The sequence below is a fragment of the Bos taurus genome, chromosome 22 (assembly GCF_002263795.3).
Source record: "Bos taurus isolate L1 Dominette 01449 registration number 42190680 breed Hereford chromosome 22, ARS-UCD2.0, whole genome shotgun sequence".
Classification (NCBI taxonomy): domain Eukaryota; kingdom Metazoa; phylum Chordata; class Mammalia; order Artiodactyla; family Bovidae; genus Bos; species Bos taurus.
The window spans coordinates 18,659,900-18,681,078 of NC_037349.1; the positions used below are offsets into that span (position 1 = coordinate 18,659,900).

Below are 21,179 nucleotides of genomic sequence, written 5' to 3' on the forward strand. Positions count from 1 at the left end.
CCAAGAGATTGCAAGGTTGGTGTGATCTCCCAAAGTCCTGAATGATTCTAAGTTCTGGATCAGAAGGGATACCTAGGACTGAACGTTAGCTGTACTCCTGATCATATAGTTCAGGCCAGCCACCTCATGCAGCCTTGAAAGAACCTGATTAATGAAGTTATTCACATCCCTGCATTGCCAGATAAGACAGCTGAGATGGGAAGATGTTGGCCTCAAAGTTATGCCACGTCTGATTCCAAAGCCCTGGGCCCTGACCCTCGGATGGCTTTCTGTCAGAGATGTGCTGTTGGCTTTCTCAGAGATTGGGTTACCTTTTCTTTAGGCAATCAAGTTATTTTTTCCCCAGGAGAATTCCATCTTCAAAACTATGAAGTAAGCCAGAAGCCTGCAACTATACGAGATTCAAAATGGTCATTGCAGCTTTGTAAAGAGGGCTAAGAAAATACTTCTGTATAATCCTTCCCAATGACATGAAAAAGAACTCACCAGAAATCAAAACAGGTAATGGAAAAGAAGGATGCTTGAGGAATGGATGTAATTGTTTAATTAGGTGGGTGTTTATCATGAGGTACAATTCTGAGCTAGATCATTTTAAAACCATCTTTGGCTTTACAAAAGTAGTCTGTTATTGTAGAATATTTAGAAGGTTCATACGCCTTTTATTCCTGTTTATAAAATTGCTGTTCTGATCATAAACATCCTTGGCTTGCAATTGTGTGGCGCTAGTGGTAAAGAAACCCGCCTATCAGTGCAGGAGACATAAGAGACATATGTTCAATCCCTAGGTTGGGAAGAGCCCCTGGAGAAGGAAATGGTAACTCACTCCAGTAGTCTTGCCTGGAGAATCCCATGGACAGAGGAGCCTGGCGGGCTATAGTCCATGGGGCCGCAAAGAGTCGGACGTGACTTAAACGGCTTAACACACATAGAAACTTGGGGAGAAAATGTTTCCATTTTTTTTTTCCACGGTGGCCAAGTGTCCAGTAAATATTTACGCAAAAATGTACTCTCTGAATCTGACAGAACCACAACTGTGTTCACACTTACATAGTGCCATGGGATCTGACATTGCAGCCTCTTAGGAAAACTGAGTGGTTAGTTTTTCTTTTTCCTCCCAGATCCAGGAGCTTTCTTACCTAAAATGAAACTTGGAGTTCTGAGGTTTCGGGTCAGAGATTGGCTGCATTCCAAGGACCAGTCGGTGAAATGAGTGTCTGGACTTGTCCTCTGTTCTTGTATATTATCCTTTGCTATCTTTAGCTTTAGGATTTTTGAACATATAATTTATAAAGCCTGAGAACACATCCTGCTCCTAACCTGAGAACTCAGAAGTCTGTGTTGATTCCCATAGGACCTCCTGCCCTGATGCTTTGCAAGTTATATCTTTTCTGTAGCTCCTCACTTATTAAACCCCAGGTGGCACCTTTCCTTCTGTAGTCTGCATTCACACAGCCTTCAGCATAGACCTGGAGGATATTCACAGTGGGGCTCTGATAACGTTTTCCTGCCTCTCTCGGATCTCACACATCATACGTTTGTCCAGTGATTCTTAACTGGGGCAGTTGTGCCCCTGAGAACACTGGGCAGTGTCTGGAGGTATCGCTGATGTGCACAACTGCAGGATGGAGATGCCACAGGCATCTTTGTCTAGTGGACAAAGGACAGGGATACTGCTAAACCTTCTACGAACATCGCCCCTGACAGACAGCCCCCCACCACAAAGAGCTGTCCAATCCCAAATGTCACTGGTGCCAGGGTTGAGAAGCTCTGCAATCTAGCTGAACTGGAAAATGGATCTTCCTCAAACACACCACATACCTATCCCTGTAAGGCACTGCATTGGTCAGAATCATGGTCTTGGGGCCCAGATGGCTGAGTTTGTAACCGAATTCTCTACTTCCTGGTGGCTTTGGGGAAGTTACTTAACATGTCTGTGCCTTACTTTCCTGATCTGTAAAACGGGCCTAATGATGCCTATCTGAGGAGGTTCTTACGATTAAATGAGCTAATAGATGTTAAGTATTTGGAACACTGGTGGGTCCATGGAAAACACTCAAGGTCTGTTACCACAGCACTGCTGATACTACTGCTGCCGTTTCATCACTTGTCTGTCATTTCCATTTCCCCTCCCTCTGTCTGGAACACCCTCTCCCATACTGCCCCATTCTTTAAGCCACAAGGAAAATGTCCTCCTGTCCCCCTCAGGAGAGCCAAGGGCTACTTTGAGCCCTCTTTTCATATTTATTTATTTGGCTGCAGGTCTTGGTTGCAGCACACAGGATCTTTACTTGGGGCATGTGGGGTCTAGTTCACAGCCTTCAGTTCACTGACCAGGGATTGAACCCAGGTCCTGCCGTGGGAACCCTGGACCACTGGAGAAGTCCCGAGCCCTTTTCACACACTTCTATCATGCATCCGTGTATCGTGTCTAATAAGGCTAGCTGTTCTCCCTTCTCCTGTGGATGATATAAATTCCTGGAGGAGTGGCAGCTTGCTGTGTCTCCACTATGTGCACCCAGACCCTGACAGCAGTAAGCACTCCATAAATCATGTGGGGTGGATTCAGTCAGGCTCCATTAGAATCAAGATTAGTCGATGCCAAAAAGTGGAAATGTCTCCCTTTCTTTTCAGACTTAATTTAATCTCTTTAATCAGCCTCACAAGGCTATTTGATTAAATGTAAGACCCCTGGATTTAAATTGGGCTTCTGCGGTGTCTTCATCACCCATGTGGTGACCGCATCGAAAGGTACCAGCTAAAATAGCACCAACAGAACCCTGTTTCCTCCCATCACACACAGTACACGCGTCTCCAGCCGTTCCAGCCTCCTGGCCTTGGAGAGATAAACGGCCTGCATTTTTACCTGGTGTTAATAATTCTCTCCTCCTCCTTTAGCCATCCATCTTTATTCTCCATCCTGGCTGAGCTATATACCTTTTCGTAGATAAGGTGACCCAATGGCTACTCAGAGCTGGTGATTATCTACAGGAAAGACAAATTCTTTTTCCAGATTGCACTATAATCTAAATCTTCTATAATGAGGGATTTTTTTTTCTCTCTCTCTCTTTTGCTTAAAGATGAACTTGTCAGTCCTAAGATACTGCACTTCTTTAATGAAAGGATGCAGGGGTGTACTGGGGTCAGAATGGCTTCTAACGCCTCTTCCATCAGTAACACCTTGGCCAATTTTTGTAACCCCCGGAGCCGTTGTTTATGCACCTGTGCGTGAGGGTGAGACCACCTGCCACATCGTGCCGCCCTGATAACGAAATAAGATGCTGTCTGTGTAAGCGCATGTTAAAACCCAACTATGAAATGCTGAAATGCCATATAAGGGTGAGCCGACTGTAAGCATTAGTTGTTGATGTGATTTCAATTGTGTGGATTTTAAAAAATCTTTTTCTGAAACATAGATGCATTGATACTCTTCTATTGAGAGTATTTAGTTACCTGTAGTATCAATTTTATTTTGTTTTGTTTTCTTGGATTGGCTAAAAAGCTCATTTGGGTTTTTGTATGATGGTACAGGAAATCTGAATGAACTTTTTGGCCAAACCAATTTAGAAAATTCAAGAGTAGGAAGGGAAAGTTTTTGCTTTCCCTCTCCCTATGCCGCCCTTTTATATCTTGAGGGCTGGAAGAGCATTGGAAATACTGGGAGAGGTTTCTCTGCAGCAGAGCTGTATATTCAACCAGTTTGATAGAACTGGCCTGAGATTAAGGACATTTCACTGGCTATTGTTCCCAACTTCCCAAGCTAGTTTTATAGTAGAAGTTCTCCCAAAATATAAATTGGCAGCAAAGACTCCTCTGGGTCATGTATAACATCACTAACTGTCCACGATGCACATAAAACTTTTACTTGTTAGAAATGTTGGACATCTTTTGCTTTGCCTATGTTTTTCTCTCACTCTCAAACATTCACAAAGCACCTTCCAGGCAATGATATCAGGGCCTAACCAGACATAGGACGAACAAGACATGGCAATTTGACTCTAAGGAAAAGGACCAAGCATTTCCAGCCAACATTAGAATCCACAATTGACCATTCACCAATGAAACTTGCTTCCTGAGATGGAGCAAAGGCCTGTGTCTCCATCTCTAAATATTTAACTTTGCTTCTCTTTCTGAGCATCACTGACCTGACAGGTAAACATTCCCATCAGTCCCCTCTGAGTGGCGGTTAAGAAAACCATCCTCTCCAGTAGCCACGGGGTTCTACTGCAAGACATGTGATGGCTATGAAGTTGCCACCTGACCTGCTTTTCGAGAAGTATGTGCAACTGTAGAATTAACAGATACAGCAATTAAAAGAGTGTATGAAAGGAATGGGGAACTGTGCCAACTGAGAGAGAACTGTTTTCAGAAAACTTTTTTTTTTTTAAACTGACAATGATGATTGCATATTTCACACTGGAAACCACTCTTGACTAGATGCTACAAAAGAAATCGGCCCCACTGCTCCCAGAGAGTCTGAAGACTGTTTGCACAGTCAACAGAGACTGCTGAGAACAACACATCTCTCTCCTGTAAGGGAAGTTCTTCTCCTCTATTTTTCCTGAGCTATGGCTCAGCTGTCCAGTAGACTTCTGTGACGATTTCAGTGTACCACATCTTTGCTCTCCAGCAGAGTAGACACTAGGTCACAGGTACTCACTGAGCACTTAGAATGTGCCATTGCAACTGAAGAACAAGTTTTTCAACTAATTTACTTCAAGTTAATTCATTAGCCACAGGTAGCCAATGGCTACTGTATGAACTGAGCGGTTATTGTTTCACTGGTGATGCTCATAATATCAACTAATTATTTGGCCATTATATACCAAACATTGTGTTAAACATAGGAACTAATTTAATCCTAATAACAACCCTACATGTATGAGGTAGTTAATAATATTATACCCATTTTGAAGATGAGAAAACCGATGCACAGAGAGTTAAGCAATCTAGAACAGGGCAAAGTAGGGTTTAGCATCTAGGCTGCCACATAAAATCAAGGTGCATTTTTAACAGCAATGGCCATTTTAACAGTGGTTATTCTGACAGTTTTCACTTTCTGATTGGGTAAGAAGGCATGAAAAACATCAAGAAAAGTATGAAAATAGTTTATCTCTTTGAGGACCTCCCAGCTAAACAAAATCAGAGTTGCCCTGCTGAGCAGTCTGAAACGACTGCATAAGGATGTATCAATTCATTTTGCCCATGAAGGGCATGACCTGGGGCTCACTAAGTGCAGGAAAGATGACTGTTAACCCAGCTTCTTATCTGCTGTTGTCATGGAGACTCAGCTTTAAACAAAGATGGTGCTATGTTTTCTGCTCCAATAATAGAGCTCAGCAATTAGCTTCATCTTTATTTAGTCTGTGGTACCAGTCTGGAAGAGTCTCTTGAGAGAAGACCTTGAAATAGCTTCTCACTGTGCTAGCAGACAGCTAGAGATGGCTCCTGGGAACGTGAGTGGTGGATGCTGCTGGTGTGATAAACCTGAATATGTGTGTGTGTATACATGTTTTTAATTAGTCTTTTTAATATTCTGGAAAACTCTGCTCTGTAAGTGTCACCATCGCACCAGCCACATTGCACATGTTGATTATAAGAAGGGATTAAAAAAGAGTTCCCAAACCTGAATGTGCATCAGAGTCCCCAGGGAGGACACATACAGGTGACATTTGATGAGCAGCAGGTTAGGGAAGAAAATATTTAAATTAGAAGCACAAACTAAAATGCATTTCAGATCTCTTAACGGCAGATTTTCTGTTATACACTGGATATTTAAATTGGTCCCTGGTATTTTCTTAAATATCTGAGTATTAACAGGTGGTAATAGCAATGTAAACATTGCTGCAATGGTGACCGTGTTGAATGCATTTATGCCAAAAGTTGGGACAGTAGTTTCTCTGTTATGAAATGAAACTAAGTGTGTTTGAATGTCCATTCCCAGGTAGCTCCTCTGGTCTCTGATAGTGCAGTGAAATTTTGGCTTTAAGGCACAGTTGCTCATTAAACAGTCAATACTAAATATGACAAGAGAAGATGTGGGTTGATATCGCAGTCGGAAAACCTGGCAGGTTTTCCAAATAAACATCAGACACACGTGGATTATTTGACAGTCTTGAATTTTATTGTGTTGGTGTACAGAGGAAGAGGGGTACAAGAGATCACAGGGGAGAGGATCAGATTGAAATCTCCAAGTTCTTTCCTAGAGGGAAGACACAGAGAAAAGTTCAGTTAATTGTAGGTAATGTAATAACGCTGATGGCTAACTTTCCAACAGAGCTGGCCATGGTGCCAACGCTGTTCTTAGTGCTTTACTGTCGTATGAGGGCTCCCCTGGTGGTTCAGTGGTAAAAAGTGCGTCTGCCAATGCCAGAGACGGCGGGTTTGTTCCCCGGGTTGAGAAGAGCCCCTGGAGAAGGAGATGGCAACCCACTCCAGTATTCTTGCCTGGTTAATCCCGTGGACACAGGAGCCCGGTGGGCTACACGCCATGGGGTCAAAAAGAGTTGGACATGACTGAGCGACTAAACAAGAACGACTGTTGTATGCAGGCGTATGTTACCAATGACAAAACGGAGGCAGAGATAACCTTTTCCGAAGATCATCTTTGCCTGCTTGGCATAAATGCCTCCCTTTTGTCATTTATCTTGCCTCCTCTGGGAGCAGGGATGATGCCCCACTGATACTACCATCCTTGCTTCTAGAACACAGAAGGCAGAGCATCCAGCCCCCAGGAGGAGACTGCCTTCCTTGGTAATTGATAACAGTAACTCACGGTAGGGATCTTTCCTACTTAATGGCACTGATGTCTCCCCTAAATAAAGCCCCATGATATGATCCTAGTAGACCAAGATCCCAACTCCCATTTACGATAATTTCCCCTTATTTGGGAATGCTGAGAGCACTGGTTAGTATGTAGTAAGGACCACCCAGGACCAAGATGGTTCTGGAAACTGGACAGAGTCTCCTCTACTCATTAAGTGCATTGGCGGGCTGGGTGGCGAAGCTCCCTGGGGACCCTCAGAAGTAGGCAGCAAATACTTGCCTTGGCCAGTTGCCTGACTCAGTGCCACTGCAGATGCTCCACTGTGGTCGGACTTTTCACCTGAACAGAAACAACAGCTCAAGTCTCAGTCTGGACTTTGGCAAACCACGGGAAATTAAAATGCAAATGAAGTTTGCAAACATGACAGAATCGAGGGAAAGAAGAATTAAGCTCTGAGCATGAAAATCTAACATTTCTCATGCTAACCCTAGGAAGCCAGCTTAATCAGATTTTCAGCTAACACGGACAGTAATGACCCTGGTGGCCCACTTCTTTGTAGAGCTTTGCGGTGGCAGAAGCAGAAGAGAGAAGGAGCAGGTGATGAAGCTGGGGAGGGAATTAGCTCTACACCTTTGTAAGCCAGGGAAGTGCCATTTTTTAATGCTAGCAAATCCTTTTCCGAGTTTAATTTCCTTCACTTAGGTTCCCATGCCAAATTCGATCACCTGATGCAGAGGTAGAGTCTGCTTATAGTCATCAAAATGCATGACCTGTGATTTTTACTCTGAACAGACTGTGCCCTGCCCAAGTATGTTATTCTGTGGAGTTTGATGCATTCTTAAGAGTTAGACATTTCTAACTCCAGAAGGCCATGTTCTTTGAGGCAGAAACAATAGTCTTTAACTTTTTTCAGACCACCAGAAGAATTCAATAGTAGGAGACATGACATCAAGAAGCCTTATCATTCAAAGTACCATTAAGGAAAAAAACAAACCAAAACACATCTTATTCTAAAATGGCCCTGGAAACAGCTTATGATTTCTTCCCTGAAGGGCCTCTCTCATCTTCAGGAAGTTGAAGACTCCTAGAATCAATTTAATGAGAACAATAAATGCTCATTTGATAGACTATGGTAGACTGAAACATTCTGTCCTACTCCACTCAATTTTAGAGAAGTTTATGAGAAAGAATTCTGGCCACGAAAGCCAAGTTCAGGCATGTATTTGTGGTGTGTGAGTCACTTGAAATTGCTTTATGGTTCTGAGCCTCAGTTTCCTCATTTGAGGCTCCCCATGTTAAGTGGGGACAGTAAGACCTGTCTCACTGGATGGCTGAGCACTTTGTAAGTCTATAGGCATAATATGGTGCAGTTATAACAACCATCAGAATGGATATTATTGTTATTGCTTTGAAGCACAATTCTAGGCCCTTTGATAATGAGATGAATGAGCCTGGCCCTTTGGGTCAGTCTTGTATTTGATGTAAGCTTGATAAATACCAAAGTATCAATGGAGATCCTAGAGATCTTATTAATTGATGTTGTTGTAATATCTGGGCCTAGAAAGGAAATCAGATGTGTTTCACAAGTGAAGACTGAGTGATTCTGTTCCACTCAACCATTAGTCTATCACTCAAGACATACCCAGAAGTATTATTTGTACTTAAAATGCACTTCAGCTTGCCAGTTGGCCTGGAGTGACCTGTCAGAGTTAATCACAGGGAGTGGTTCTTATATCAGGTGGTATGAGCCTAGCTGTCCCACAGCAGTCTTGCTGAGTGACTGATCACCTTCTGTGTCAATTTTACCTAGCCCAAAGACTATTAATAACCCATCAGAGACCACCGTGACCCATCTCAAAAACAGAGCTTATGGTACTTAGAGAAAAGGTTCCTGACTTCATAGCAATCCAGATGTCATTCCTTCCAACTCTGATGGTTCACAGTAGACAAAAAAAATAAAATAAAATAAAAATGTAACCATGAAAGAAGAAGGGAAAGAAAAGCCAATTACAGTGACACAGAGAGATGATCACAGACCAACAATGCTGCCTTATATATGCACAGCCCTTCATAAAGGAAGGTTTTCGTGTACGTGGTTCCATGTCATCTCCATAGTGTCTCAGCAAGGGAAGCTTCCTCCTGTTTCACAGAAGAGGAGCCTAAAGGTGATACAGGACATGACTTATTCAAGGTCACAGAGGTCCATGAGGTGGTGAAGCTTATGCCGCTCAGAGTATCAGCGCCATGGTTAGGACCCTGGTGCAGGTTTCCTTATTCTTAGCCAGAGAAAAGAAACAGCACACACAAGGTCATAAGTGACATCAGGACCACAACTTACAGAGAATGGGATGGCTGACTCCTGTTATGTCCTCTAAATGCTTGGATCAGCTCAACAAGAAGAGGCTTTGGAGTGATCTTCTCAATCCTCTTTGAACAAGCTGGGGTCTCCAGAGGTTACTCTGAAAGAGGACAGAGATATAAAAGGAACTGAAAAATAATCTTATATTTGAAAAGAAAAAAAAAGACAATGATAATATTCATGTGGATCATAAAAAGAAATAATGATTACCTTTGATTCCTAGAGAAAGTTAATTTAAAATGCATCCGAATTCCATTGTACAGCCAAAAAAAAAAAAAAAGAACATCTGCGGAGCTGAGACATGTCTTTAGTAGCAGAAACCAGAGTCACCATTGCTTGTGTCCTGAGAAGATGCTCATTCACAGTAATTGGAAGGAAGAAAGATTGTAGAGATTAACTGACCTTGGTTTAGGACATGCTGTTTTCTTTTCAAATGCAAATTAAACGGGGGGTCTAAAACACAAACTCTGTCCTGAATGCCAGTCTCTGAGAAAATGCACTGAATATTTAGAAGAAAAAAAAAAATTACATTGATCATGTTTCTGTTTTTACCAAATGAGAAGCTATAACCATTTAACTCAAGCACTTAGGATTCATTTCCAAAGATAACTTTGTTTTCTGTTTTTTGTTTATTTTATTTTTATTATTATTTTTAAAATATAAATTTATTTTGAAGTTGATGTTCCCTTCAAATGAAAACTGGTCTCCGCAGTCCATACAAGGAAACAAATGGGCATAAAACTTGGCTGGTTTCATCCACAGGGTAGCTCATCAGTAGGAATGGTATTTATGCAAGTGCAGGAATAGCGCTGACCATCAGTTTTAAGGGTTATCAATAAAAACAGTGTTTGGAGACCTGTGACAACAGGGTCAAATACTGCCTCTTGTGACTTTAGAAATTTTATCTGGAAGACTACGCCTCTGCTTGCTGAAGCTGTAGACTTGGTGCTTTCTTATTGTTAATAACTCCTCTATGCTGTTCTTAGTTGTGTCTGACTCTTTGCGACCCTATGGACTGTAGCCTGCCAGGCTCCTCTGTCCATGGGGATTCTCTAGGCAAGAATAAGCGTTGCCATGCCCTCCTCCAGGGGATCTTCCCAGCCCAGAGATTGAACCCAGGTCTCCTGCAATGCAGGCAGATTCTTTACCATCCGAGCCACCAGGGAAGCCTAAGAAAACTGGAGTGCCCCTTCTCCAGGGGATCTTCCTGACCCAGGAATTGAACTGGGGTCTCCTGCATTGCAGGTAGATTCTTTATCAGCTGAGCTACAAGGGAAGCCCCACTTGGTAGGTATTTACTGTTGCCTACTGCATCCTGGGTGAGGCTGGGAGCCTTTGATATGTGATACATTACACTCCATTCATGCCACAGACATTTTCTGAGGCCTCAGTGTTTGCAGGCACCGTATTCACAGCACAGAGATGAGCAAGTTTCAGTCCCTCTCTACACAGCTTCTGTCATCCTCAAAACCCTCTGCCTCAGTACACAGTAGTAGCGCAGTCTCGCAGAACTGTGATCCCACCCCATGACCCAGCACGTTCTTTGTATCTCAGCTTGTTTGTGCTTCCTTGTTTCCTGCCTCCAGCCTTTTCTTTATGGCTGCCTGGAGGCCTTCATCTAAGAGCAGCTCAAACAAACCCCTCTGGGTGATGCTCTCCACACTCCCTCCTGCTACTTCTTCTAAGATCCCCTGTCACCTGAATTGAAATTGCTTACCTGCGAGTCCTCTGTTAGATCTGAGGTCCCTGAGGGTACTGTCTGCTTCTCTCCCCCATTCCTAGTCAGTTTAGGGCTGACTCAGGGGACCGGTGCTCGACAAACACTTTTCTGACTGACCCAACTTAAAAACACTCTTCTGTTTCACAGACTCTGGCCAGACGATGTGGTGCCAGATTTCAATGTAAAAGTTGACATAGTTTTCAGGACTTGGGGAAATGACGTATATGTTCCTTTGATGTCATGAACTAGTAGACATCCTAGGCATGTGGACTTTTCATTCCATTCTTTAAGTCCAACCAAAGTTACAGAATGGGGAGGGAAGATATTAATTGGTTTTTGAGGATGCCGAGACCAAACCCTGATGAGAGAAACGGGGGTACTTCACAGAGCACTTAGGCAGAAAGAAATATGCTGGCAAGATTTATAGCTGCGTTTATTTCTAAGGTGGTTCTATGTAAAAGGCCAGGGAACATATATTCCTTGCTAAGCTGTACTTATAGAGTGTTCTTAAATGGAATTTCAGTTGAAGGCATCTTCAGTTAACTCAGGGTTACTGCCTTGAATGTCAAAGAGGAGGGGGCGTCTCAACACATTACAAAAACTGAGATTGCACACCTCTGAAAAGCTTAAAAATGTGAAACAACCCCAATGCAGAAATGATAAACAAGAAATTATAAAAAACATAAATGATGTACAATACCATATAATACATTAGTGAACTGTCCATAATATTGTAACCAATGCACTTGCTCAGAACCTGGACAAATATACCTGGACAAAACAGGATTCAGTACTGTTTAAGCAGAATGTAAAATCAGACTTGGGACTGTCCATATTTGCAAGGCTGAATTCAACTCAAAGTTTTCCAATCAGAAAAACCATCCTGTGGTATGAAAATACACCTCCTAACACAACAACGTGTTTCCTGATCTGGTGATGATGCCAGATTAATGGAGGATTTTAATTTATATGTGATCAGTTTTTGTTTGTTTTTTGCTTCATTGAAGTTTAAAATAAATATCACTGGATTGATAATACTGCAGAATTTCAAAATTAAACACCATTCAGACAAGAGAGAGAGGCAGTGCTGAGTCAGGTGGTATCTGATCTACTGTATCTGTCAAAGGAGAGTGGGTTTCAGGGAAAGTATTTTCAAATCGGGTTATTCTGTTCTGTCTGAATTTGAACCTGCTTCCTCTAAATCCCCCAAAAGCAGATGTTTGATTTGCTCAATATCATCTGCCTTTGTTGGGGCATGGTGGCCTACACTGAAGTTTTACAGAATTTCACTCTAGAATTGATAGGTTTTTCTTTACTGTTTTGTGGCCCCGAAAATAGGCACAGAGATGGATTTGAAGGAGCAACATGACAGGCCTTCTTTCACTCTTTGCCCAAGCTGTCCAGTCTCACTGGAACTTGAACATGGTCATATACTCCCCTCTTTGAATACCTGTAACTTAGACCAACTTCCATTCTCAATTATTTTTAAGTAACTGTGTAAGATGTTTATCATTAATTTATGAAGCCACTTCTATAATCTTTGAATATTCTTTCTTTTTTAGTTTTTAAATTATGAAAGTATGATAACACATTTACAGAAGATTTGGAAAATACAGAACAAAGTTACATATAGTTCTACTATGTATTACAGTTATTTTTAAGTAGATGAATATTTTTGGTTGGAGTTTTAGTATCAAGCTCTCAAAAATTAATAGAATGAATAGATAGAAAAGTAGAAGGATGTAGTAGACCTGAAAAGCACTGTTAACCAATTCAACCTAATTAAGGTTTATACATTTTTAAATTGGCAGAAAAGGTGAGCACCTAATCAAACTCTTTGAAACAAGAAAATCCTAGAAAAAAGTTTGTTTCTAAGCAGCAGATCCTAAAAGTACTTTTTAACCGGAAGGTTGACTTACAACATTTTCATCTTGCACCCTTTAAACCAAAAGGCATCGACTGAGAATGGAGCTAGGGAGAATTTTTAATGGATTTGGATTAAATCTATCATTTTTACCCAGGGAAACTTCCTTCCCATTTATGCTCAGGCAGTTTCATGTAAGAGGACTATTAAAGTGATGAGCTGCAGTGTTTTGACAAGTACTTGTACTGGAAAACTTGAAATCTCACTGGAATACAGTTATAAATTCACTGGGACAGAAGAATGCCCTATTTAAAAACTAGGACAGACCGTGTTAATATGGAAAAGGGAATAGCTATGTGAACAATACATCTCAAATTAAAGACTGAGTTGCTGGCATCCATCTAAATCAACAGTAAATGTAATTATACTTTGAAAGCACTCTTGTCCTGTCTTACAGTTCTAAATGGATTAAAAGGAAAAGAATATGATTGGTACTCAGAATACCATAATAAAAACAAAGATGGAAAGAAGCATAGCAATGATCTGACAAAATGGTCCTCGATAGGAAAGAGGAAGACTAGCCCACATTATGACGCAATACTTCCCCCTCCTGTGTCTGATCTCTTACTTGACATCTCTAGAGAGAAGTGCTTCTGTTGATTTTATTAGTATAGTAGGAGGTTTAGAGGAAAACAAAAGGGGGCCTTTTATTCACAGCCACCCCATGAATTTAATGACACTATTCCATGTTTTCTTTTTTTTTGTTTTGTTTTTATTTATTTATTTTAAATTTTTTAATTTTATTTTAAACTTTACAATATTGTATTAGTTTTGCCAAACATCGAAATGAATCCGCCACAATTTTCTATTGTTTGTTTTCCTTCAGTATGAATTGCCCTGACCAGGTGGACAAGGATGCTTGCCAAAGCAAGTGTTACTTTTTACTATTCTATCATATTGCTTAGGCTGAAACAGGGAGGTACTATTACTACTACTACTACTATTTCATAGCATTTATCCTTTAGTAAGGGCTCAAAGTGATACGCCGGTCTGGGCAAAAAGTTTGTTCAAGTGTTTTCCATAAGATGTTACAGAAAAGCCAGAATGAACTTTTTGGCCAACCCAACATAACCATCAGTGGTGAGTCAGTAACAACTCTCAGAGCAGACCATTCCCATGCCTGTTCACACATCACGCAATTGACCATTTGTTCTAAGGTATAAGTTTGAATACCCGAGGTATTTATTGGTATTTCTTGGGTTTGACTAATGTTGAAATTTATCTTTAGACTCTTTAGGTCTTTCACTGAACCTCTCCCTGCTTTCTCAGATAAGTGAAGGTGGTTCCTTGTTTCTCTTAGGCAGAATTATGAGTCCCATGTCCTCTTTAATTCATCATCAAGCCCAGCCAGCAAATCTTTTCTATTTCTTTGCTGCAAAAAAGGAACCATGACCATTTTGGGTTTGAGATGGGAGAGTCATTCATTGATATTTCTCAGTATATATTTAATAAAAAAGTAAACCAGGACAAATATTTTTACTAAGCTTTACCTTCTCATCCAAGTTTTCCATATTGTCTTCTCAAACCAGAGTATGAACAAATACATATAAAAATAAGCTATCACCATTGAGACTTTTAAAGTAGAGTGACCAGCACCAAACCTGCCGTTACTGAATCTGGCTCAGGAAATACACATACACACACACTCCATCACCTGTTCTCCAGAAAATAAACCAGGCACGTGACCCACAGCAGCCATCTACACTAAACTTAGCAAACATCTTTGAAAATGTATTTCTTTGTATACATAGATTTTGAGGTCATCATGCACAGTTTTCATGGAAACATTTCTAATTCTCAGTGGAGACAAGAACACACAAATAAACAAAAAGTAGATTGTTTCTTACCTTTTGGAAAGCAGGCAAAAGCTATACTGTTGGTGGAATAGTGTACCAAGTAACAGACTTTTGTACACTCTTTCTTACTGGTGGTATACAGTCTACAGGAAAAGTAAATATATAGGTATGTATAAAATAAATGTGCACACAATATTCATTTTTATTCTTTTTTCTCTCCTTTTGGAGAAGAGGCTGCGATAGAGACCACAGACATTATGCCCACTCTCTCAGTGGGTTCAGTAGCTTTTGGTAGACCAGTTGACCACAATTCAGGTACCTCTGAACATGGGAGTATGGGTGGTTTATGGTTTAAAGCATTTGGACTTGACTTGAAGTGAAGCAGGTGAGGGAACCAGCTCCAAAATAATGTATCTACCTGCTCAGAAGGTTATTTTTCTTCTTGTTGATATCCTATTTTTGACTCAGCCTAGACCTTTCATGCTGACCTGCATGATTAGTCCAGAAGAATGAGACAAGTAACATAATGTAGAGAATGTCAGGGATCCAAACAAATGAACAAGCAAAACAAAACAAAAGCCATCACTAATTGACACAGCACAGGAGCATGTTCCAGAATTTTCTTGGCATTGTTACTTGGGAAGATTGTGGTCCCCTCATCCATTTTCTAGCAGTTGAGGGATTTATTGAGCAGCACAAGTTTTTATTTGTATATTTTCCTTAAGTATATGCAAAATGATAATTTTCAACAAAGGACCAGAATACAAACTTATATTTAAAATCTTATTATTGATTTTCTGTTTTGGTGGTAAAAGGCCATTCTTCTAAAATGTGCTTCATCACAATATGCTCACTGTCTTAAATTAGTCTTTTGCACAGTGTGTGTCCAGCTTCTTTCTCCAGGTCAGTTTATCAGTCATATTGCCCCATATCCAAAAAGGCGGTGTGCCCCAGCTGTCCACATTCCTGCCATCTCTAATCACTAGGAAGGTCCAGAATAAACTATTTGTAACCAGTCCAGGTACTTGAGCAGCTTCTCTGCACTGGCTGGGGCACTGGCTTAGAAAATGGATGGTTGTTTAGAACCAGGTAGCTTAGGGCTGCTCATTCTGTGCACTGCAATCCTTTACAAGGAAAGCATCTGATCAGAGGCTAATTCACAGAGCATCTTCTGATTCTGACCACACCAGGCGAGGAAGCTAGCAGTTCCTACCCACCATCTCAATAAAGCCATGCTGCCTCGGTTCATATTATTCATCCAACTGGAAAAAGGTCTTGGTGGCCATAGATAAGCCAAGAACCAAGTCCTCCAGTTGATCTGGCATCTTCAAGTTTGCCATGAACATATATCTGCCCAGTCAATAAGAGAAAGTTGGGAGAAATGAGCCTAACTCAAGATGCAGGTGCGAGAACCAGAGGTTGAGGTGCCCTTCTTTGCAGAGAAGGGGTGTGGAGAAGTCTTCAAGGTGGCCAGATCTAAAGCTCCCCACATTAGGTCAGGCATTCGTGGTCCTCTAGCAGCAGAACTACGGCTTGTATAAATAAAAATACAGTAAGTGGCGGAGCTACACCCTTAGACCCCCTGCTGTTTTTCATCTGAGCTCAGAAACCAACCAGCATCGACCCAATTCTGGATATTCCATATGGCAGCAATACAGAGATGCATGACAGTTTTTGAGATTTACTTTTTGTTGAATCCATGCAGAAATAACTTTTTCTTTCAAGCAATGAAATTTGAACTGAAGAGGCAACCTAAGAGGAAAACCAAACTTCTTGGGAAAAAAATCAAGCAGTGTAGGGGGCAGCTTTAATTTCTGCCCATATTATGCCAACAAATTCATTTTTATATGGATGTATACTTGCTGTATGGAGTTGGATGAATAGAAGTGAGCATGCGCCAGATGATAAACTGCAATGATTAAAAATGAAAACAGTGAAGACTGAAATACACTGAGACTAAGTGTTTAGGGAAACAGGAAGGTAGCTCATCCTATAAATTCAACATCCTTCCAGACACACTCCCTCTGAGAACAGGAGGCAGAACTCTCCCTTTGGAGAGAGAGTCCTTCTTCAGGCCCATGGTCTGTGCTTTTACTTGTTTCTTTTTAACCAGAAAGTTTCCTTTCAGCCAGTAATTTATTTGTCTCTGTTACCAAAGTTCAGAAGTTTGACATGACTTGGAGCTACATTTTGTATTAAGTAACGCAATAATAATATTCTCTCTCATCAAAACAGCCTGGTCTGTTTTCATTGATTGAATTTTCACTACTCTTCTTTCTCTCTATGTACTCATTTTTCTATTACTAGGGACTGGTTTTCCGGATATAATGGCTATCTATGATGTCACCATTTTCCATCTTAATGGCTCTTTAGGGCTCATTTAAAGTAACTATAGGTTTGCATTTTTGTCTTACCTCACATATTTCATTCTGTTAAGTTGACTTTGTCCCAGTTCAGCATCATTGCTAAACCTTGGGAGGTATTTCCAGAATGGGCTCAAACTGAGTGTCCCAGAGTGAAATCCTTGCTTTTATGATCTCTGGCTCTGCTCTCCGATGGAGTCCTCGGAGTCATGGATAGCTATTTAAATTTATTTAAAATGAAGTAAAAATTTCAAGTGTATTTCATCAGTTAAGTAGCCATATTTCAAGTTCTGAATCACCACATGTGACCAGTGGTTTCTACAGTGGACAACACAGAGAACATTTCCATCATTGCAGAAAACTCTACTGGACAGATTTTGTGCAGAAAAGGTCTTTTGACTTTTCTTAGGGACCTTTGAGAGCTGGGTCATCAGAAACCCCAATGTTTGGAGGTACATGAATCTCCTCCTATAATTCAGATGATATCTGGGCACATTATTGATGGTTACTTTCAGGGAGTGTCTACACAAAGCCAAAATAACTAAAATAATTTTTAAAACATCTTTTGGATTTATTGTGAGACAAAGGCTCTTTTGGATTTCATCTCTTTTTTTTCCCCCCTCCTTGAACTATTTATCTTTGTTCTGTGTAGACACCAAAATACCAACAATGACAAAACCCAACAAAACTTTTTCAAGGGGAAGGCATCAGATGAATCCCAAATAGAACGATTGTTGTGACTGACACAGGTAATTAAGATACTTGGATTTTTGAGTTGTCAGATGAGGCCTCTACCCAGGCAGCCTCCTTTGAGCTCCTGTCTTTGCAGACAACACAGCAAACAGCAATGCGTCCCACAGCACATTTCACCAGAGTCGGCCACCAGACATCATCATATTCTGTATATGCAAGCTGGAGTGCCAAACAGAGAAGCCCAAAGAGGAATTTCTGCATTAGGATTATCACATATCACTCATGTTGTGGGAAACAGAGCAGCAGAGAGCAGCAAGCGTGGGTTTGGGATCAGACCTGGGTTTCAGACCAAGCTGCCCTGCTATGTGGTGTAGGACTTTGGTGATAGTCCCTGATCTTCCTGAGCCTGGGATTCTTCAGTAAAAGGACAACAATGGTCACTGGCCTACAGAGTTATCAGGAAGAGTAAGAGAGATCTCCCACCCAGAGCATTCTATTTAATGTCTATCTCAAAGGATAACAGATGTGTTTTTGTTATTATCAGGGTCATGTGAATATGAACATTTTAACAGCCAGTAGCATACTCCACACAGCCTCAACAAGGGTAGACCCTCATCATTAAAGGCTAGAAACAGTAGAAATGTTATTTGAAAGCTAGTTATTTTTAAATAGCGCAGTATTAGATTAATTATTCCCAATTCAAAGTTGCTAATTTGATCAGTAATTTTCAATACATATAGACTTTTGATCATGTTTTCTTTTTATCAGTATTGGCCATATGTTGTTAAATGTGTATGTCTGCACAAATATAAATGTAACACTGCTATTAGAGCATCTTCAGGGTAAGGGTTTTGTACAATGCAAATCCTGCAAGGGGTCCTAGAATCAAATGCTATAGACGTATAACCATGTAGTATATTTAACAATACATATAAATAGATACATCAATATGTTCACGGAAGTATGTTTATTGGCCAGTTTCATCTACCTTGTGGTGTTTGGTATGCCTTTAACCTTTTTACCTGTTCAGAAGTGGAAGAAAATTAACATGCAATTGACATACATATCTCCAGATGCCTGAGACATGATGATATGCATATGACCTAGATATTATTATCTCCATTTAATACATGAGCATGCTGAGCTTGAGGAAAACTCAGTGATTGTCAAAGCACACAGCTGCTGAGTGGAGTGGCTGGGCTTTGAACTGAGGTCTGTCTCAACCCAAAGTCTTTTCCTATACCCCAGTGATTGTCACAGTGATTCTCTCTCTATTCCCCTTCCTGGAACTGACCGTTTGTTCTGCACACATAAGAACAGAGCCTATACCTCCATGGTTTCTCCCTCCTCTCCCCTGTCCCCAAATCTCTTCTGTTGAAACATCTAAGTGAAGCCCATGATGTTGGTAATGGGCCTTTGTTTCCTTGTCTACAGACTTTCAAGCATTCACTGTATTTATTCAGCTAACTATTGAGAAATGGATTGGGCTGAGATCATGGATCTTTGTATGGCTATTGTCAAAAGCTATCAGGGCCAAACTCAGTTGTTTGCTGGTTTTTAAAGATCTCAGTTGTAGAGCATCAAGGAGTACCTCAGAGTATCCAGAACAGGAATTGCTTTCTGCTTGGCAGTAAATCTTTGGGCACAACAAAATCAGGTCGTAACTGGACAGTGAGTCTTGAATGGCTTAATGGCTAGCCCGAATCCTCCTCTAAATAAAACAGGAAACATCATGAACATACCAATCTGCTTCATTCTATATGCACTAAGTTGGTTCAGTTGTGTCCGACTCTTTGCAGCCCTATGAAGTGTTGTCTTGGAAAACCAATCCTGGAAGTAGTATGTTTAATTTGCAATTCACTCTTACCACCATAGTACTAACAAAGTTAGCAAGTGGGAATTTTAAGCATTTAAATCCGGCTAAAATTGTCTTTCTTTTTCTTTTCCTTTTTTAAACAAACTAGCGTCTGTATGTCCATATTCTTTGCAGTCATTTGCAGGGATGGCTAAAGGCCATGCAGGATTTGCAGACAAGCCACAAAGATATAAAATTCTGGCATTTCCTGCTTAATCTCACCTCAAATACTTTATTTTTCATGGGCTAAAACTCCTCTGCAATGATCTGGCAGATGCTTTCCCACATGGGGAGGCCATTAGCATGGTGGTGTCTGGGCCTGTGTACCTGGATGGAAGTTTGCCTGTTCCATTAAATATCTGATGTGCTTTCTTTACTAAGGCTTCCTTAGTAAAGAATCGTAAGTTTCTCCACACTCATGCTCCAGTGGAAAGAAATTATGCTTCCAAAGTTCTTAAATATTTCAATTTCATCTCTATTGCTACAGTTCCATGGGGTGTCTGGGGTTCCCTAGCAGGAAGTTGATCCCCTAAGAGGAAGGGAACAAGGAAGGCGGCTCAACAGCTGTGTTGATGTCAGTTGGAGGGCTTGGGACCAAAGGATAAGAAGCCAGGGATGGGGGAGATTTCACACATCTGAAGCAGAGCCTCTGAAAGCTGCTTCCCGACAGGGAGCAAAAAGGAGGTGGTGAGCACACTCTTAGGAGCAAACGGCAGCATTCGCCAAGGCAACCCAGCCGAGAAGACAAGAGCGCGCACGGCCTTTCCCCAAAGAAAGGCAAGCATACACCACATCTGCCAGAGCTTCCAGATGCAGGATGAGGAGACGGAAGGAAAGGAGAGGTACTTACTGTTTGGGTCTACATTTTCACAAAGCTCTGTCTTGGCCTCACCGTTGGGTCTGTCACTGGGCTTGTGTGACAGCCGTGATGACATGGTGGCTGCCGTGACCACTGCCTTGAAACTTCGCTTCCGTTTCTGGACATTGAGTTCAGGGTGGAAAATGATGATGTACACTTTCGGCATGTATAGCATCCCCAGCGCCACTGATGCACTTAGGTTCATGGAGATTGTAAGCGTGGTGGTTTGTATGTAGAGCTAGGAGACATAACACACAAGACACTATTACAAATAAAATGGCTGCAGAGGGAGGCTGAACACCTAACGTGATGCCAAGCACGACCATGACAGGGAGAGGAAGCATAAACCCTGGGGAGACAGAATGGCTCTGCACATTTCTTGGCGAGTTTACACATAAATATCATTGGCTTAAAGTCATAGGGTAGCTCTGAGTGCAGGTCTGTCCTGGAAAGTCTGCTTTGTAGAGGTTCAGCGTCAACCTTGCATCAGATCTGAAGTACCTTTACTCAGAATGGCAACTGGATATGAAACCAGGAAGGTCATATTTGCAATCTCGAGTAAGGGGTAGTTTTTTCCTACCCCCCATACATTAACAAAACAATTAACATTACATGATCTCTTACTGCACAGATACCCTGGGACCTTATTTGAAAAAGTCATTATGTCAACACATGTATTTTTCTGTATTTTTTTTTTTGAAAGGATTCACCTTCATCATGCCTACAGAGTAGTGAGCTGAGTTTCCTTGGAAAGTAAGCCCTTCTTGCTTCATTCTGGTTTACAAAGCATCAATGGGCAAGACCAAGACCTAGTGATGTTGGCTTATAGAGTTGCTAAGGGGCTACA

General features: G+C 41.2%; 1 protein-coding gene and 1 long non-coding RNA gene across 4 annotated transcripts in view; one reads left to right on the forward strand and one right to left on the reverse strand.

The window, feature by feature from the left end:
* LOC112443504 (uncharacterized) overlaps positions 1-21,179 on the forward strand; it is a 730,208-nt gene that overhangs the window by 707,349 nt on the left and 1,680 nt on the right. The gene's annotated exons all lie outside the window — the stretch shown is intronic.
* GRM7 (glutamate metabotropic receptor 7) overlaps positions 1-21,179 on the reverse strand; it is a 940,532-nt gene that overhangs the window by 32,791 nt on the left and 886,562 nt on the right. Inside the window, exons 9-12 of one of the 3 annotated variants that reach the window (XR_009492289.1) lie at positions 20,324-20,570; positions 9,102-9,222; positions 7,043-7,102; positions 6,100-6,199 (exon numbers count right to left, since the gene is read on the reverse strand). Coding sequence is in view for 2 of the 3 variants with exons in the window: in XM_024982891.2 (XP_024838659.1) it covers positions 14,635-14,705; positions 20,324-20,570 (318 nt within the window). In the remaining variant the exon portion in view is untranslated. Of the gene's footprint in view, positions 1-6,099; positions 6,200-7,042; positions 7,103-9,101; positions 9,223-14,613; positions 14,706-20,323; positions 20,571-21,179 lie in introns of those variants that run through there. The other 2 variants (XM_024982891.2, NM_001076055.3) reach the window with 2 other exon arrangements.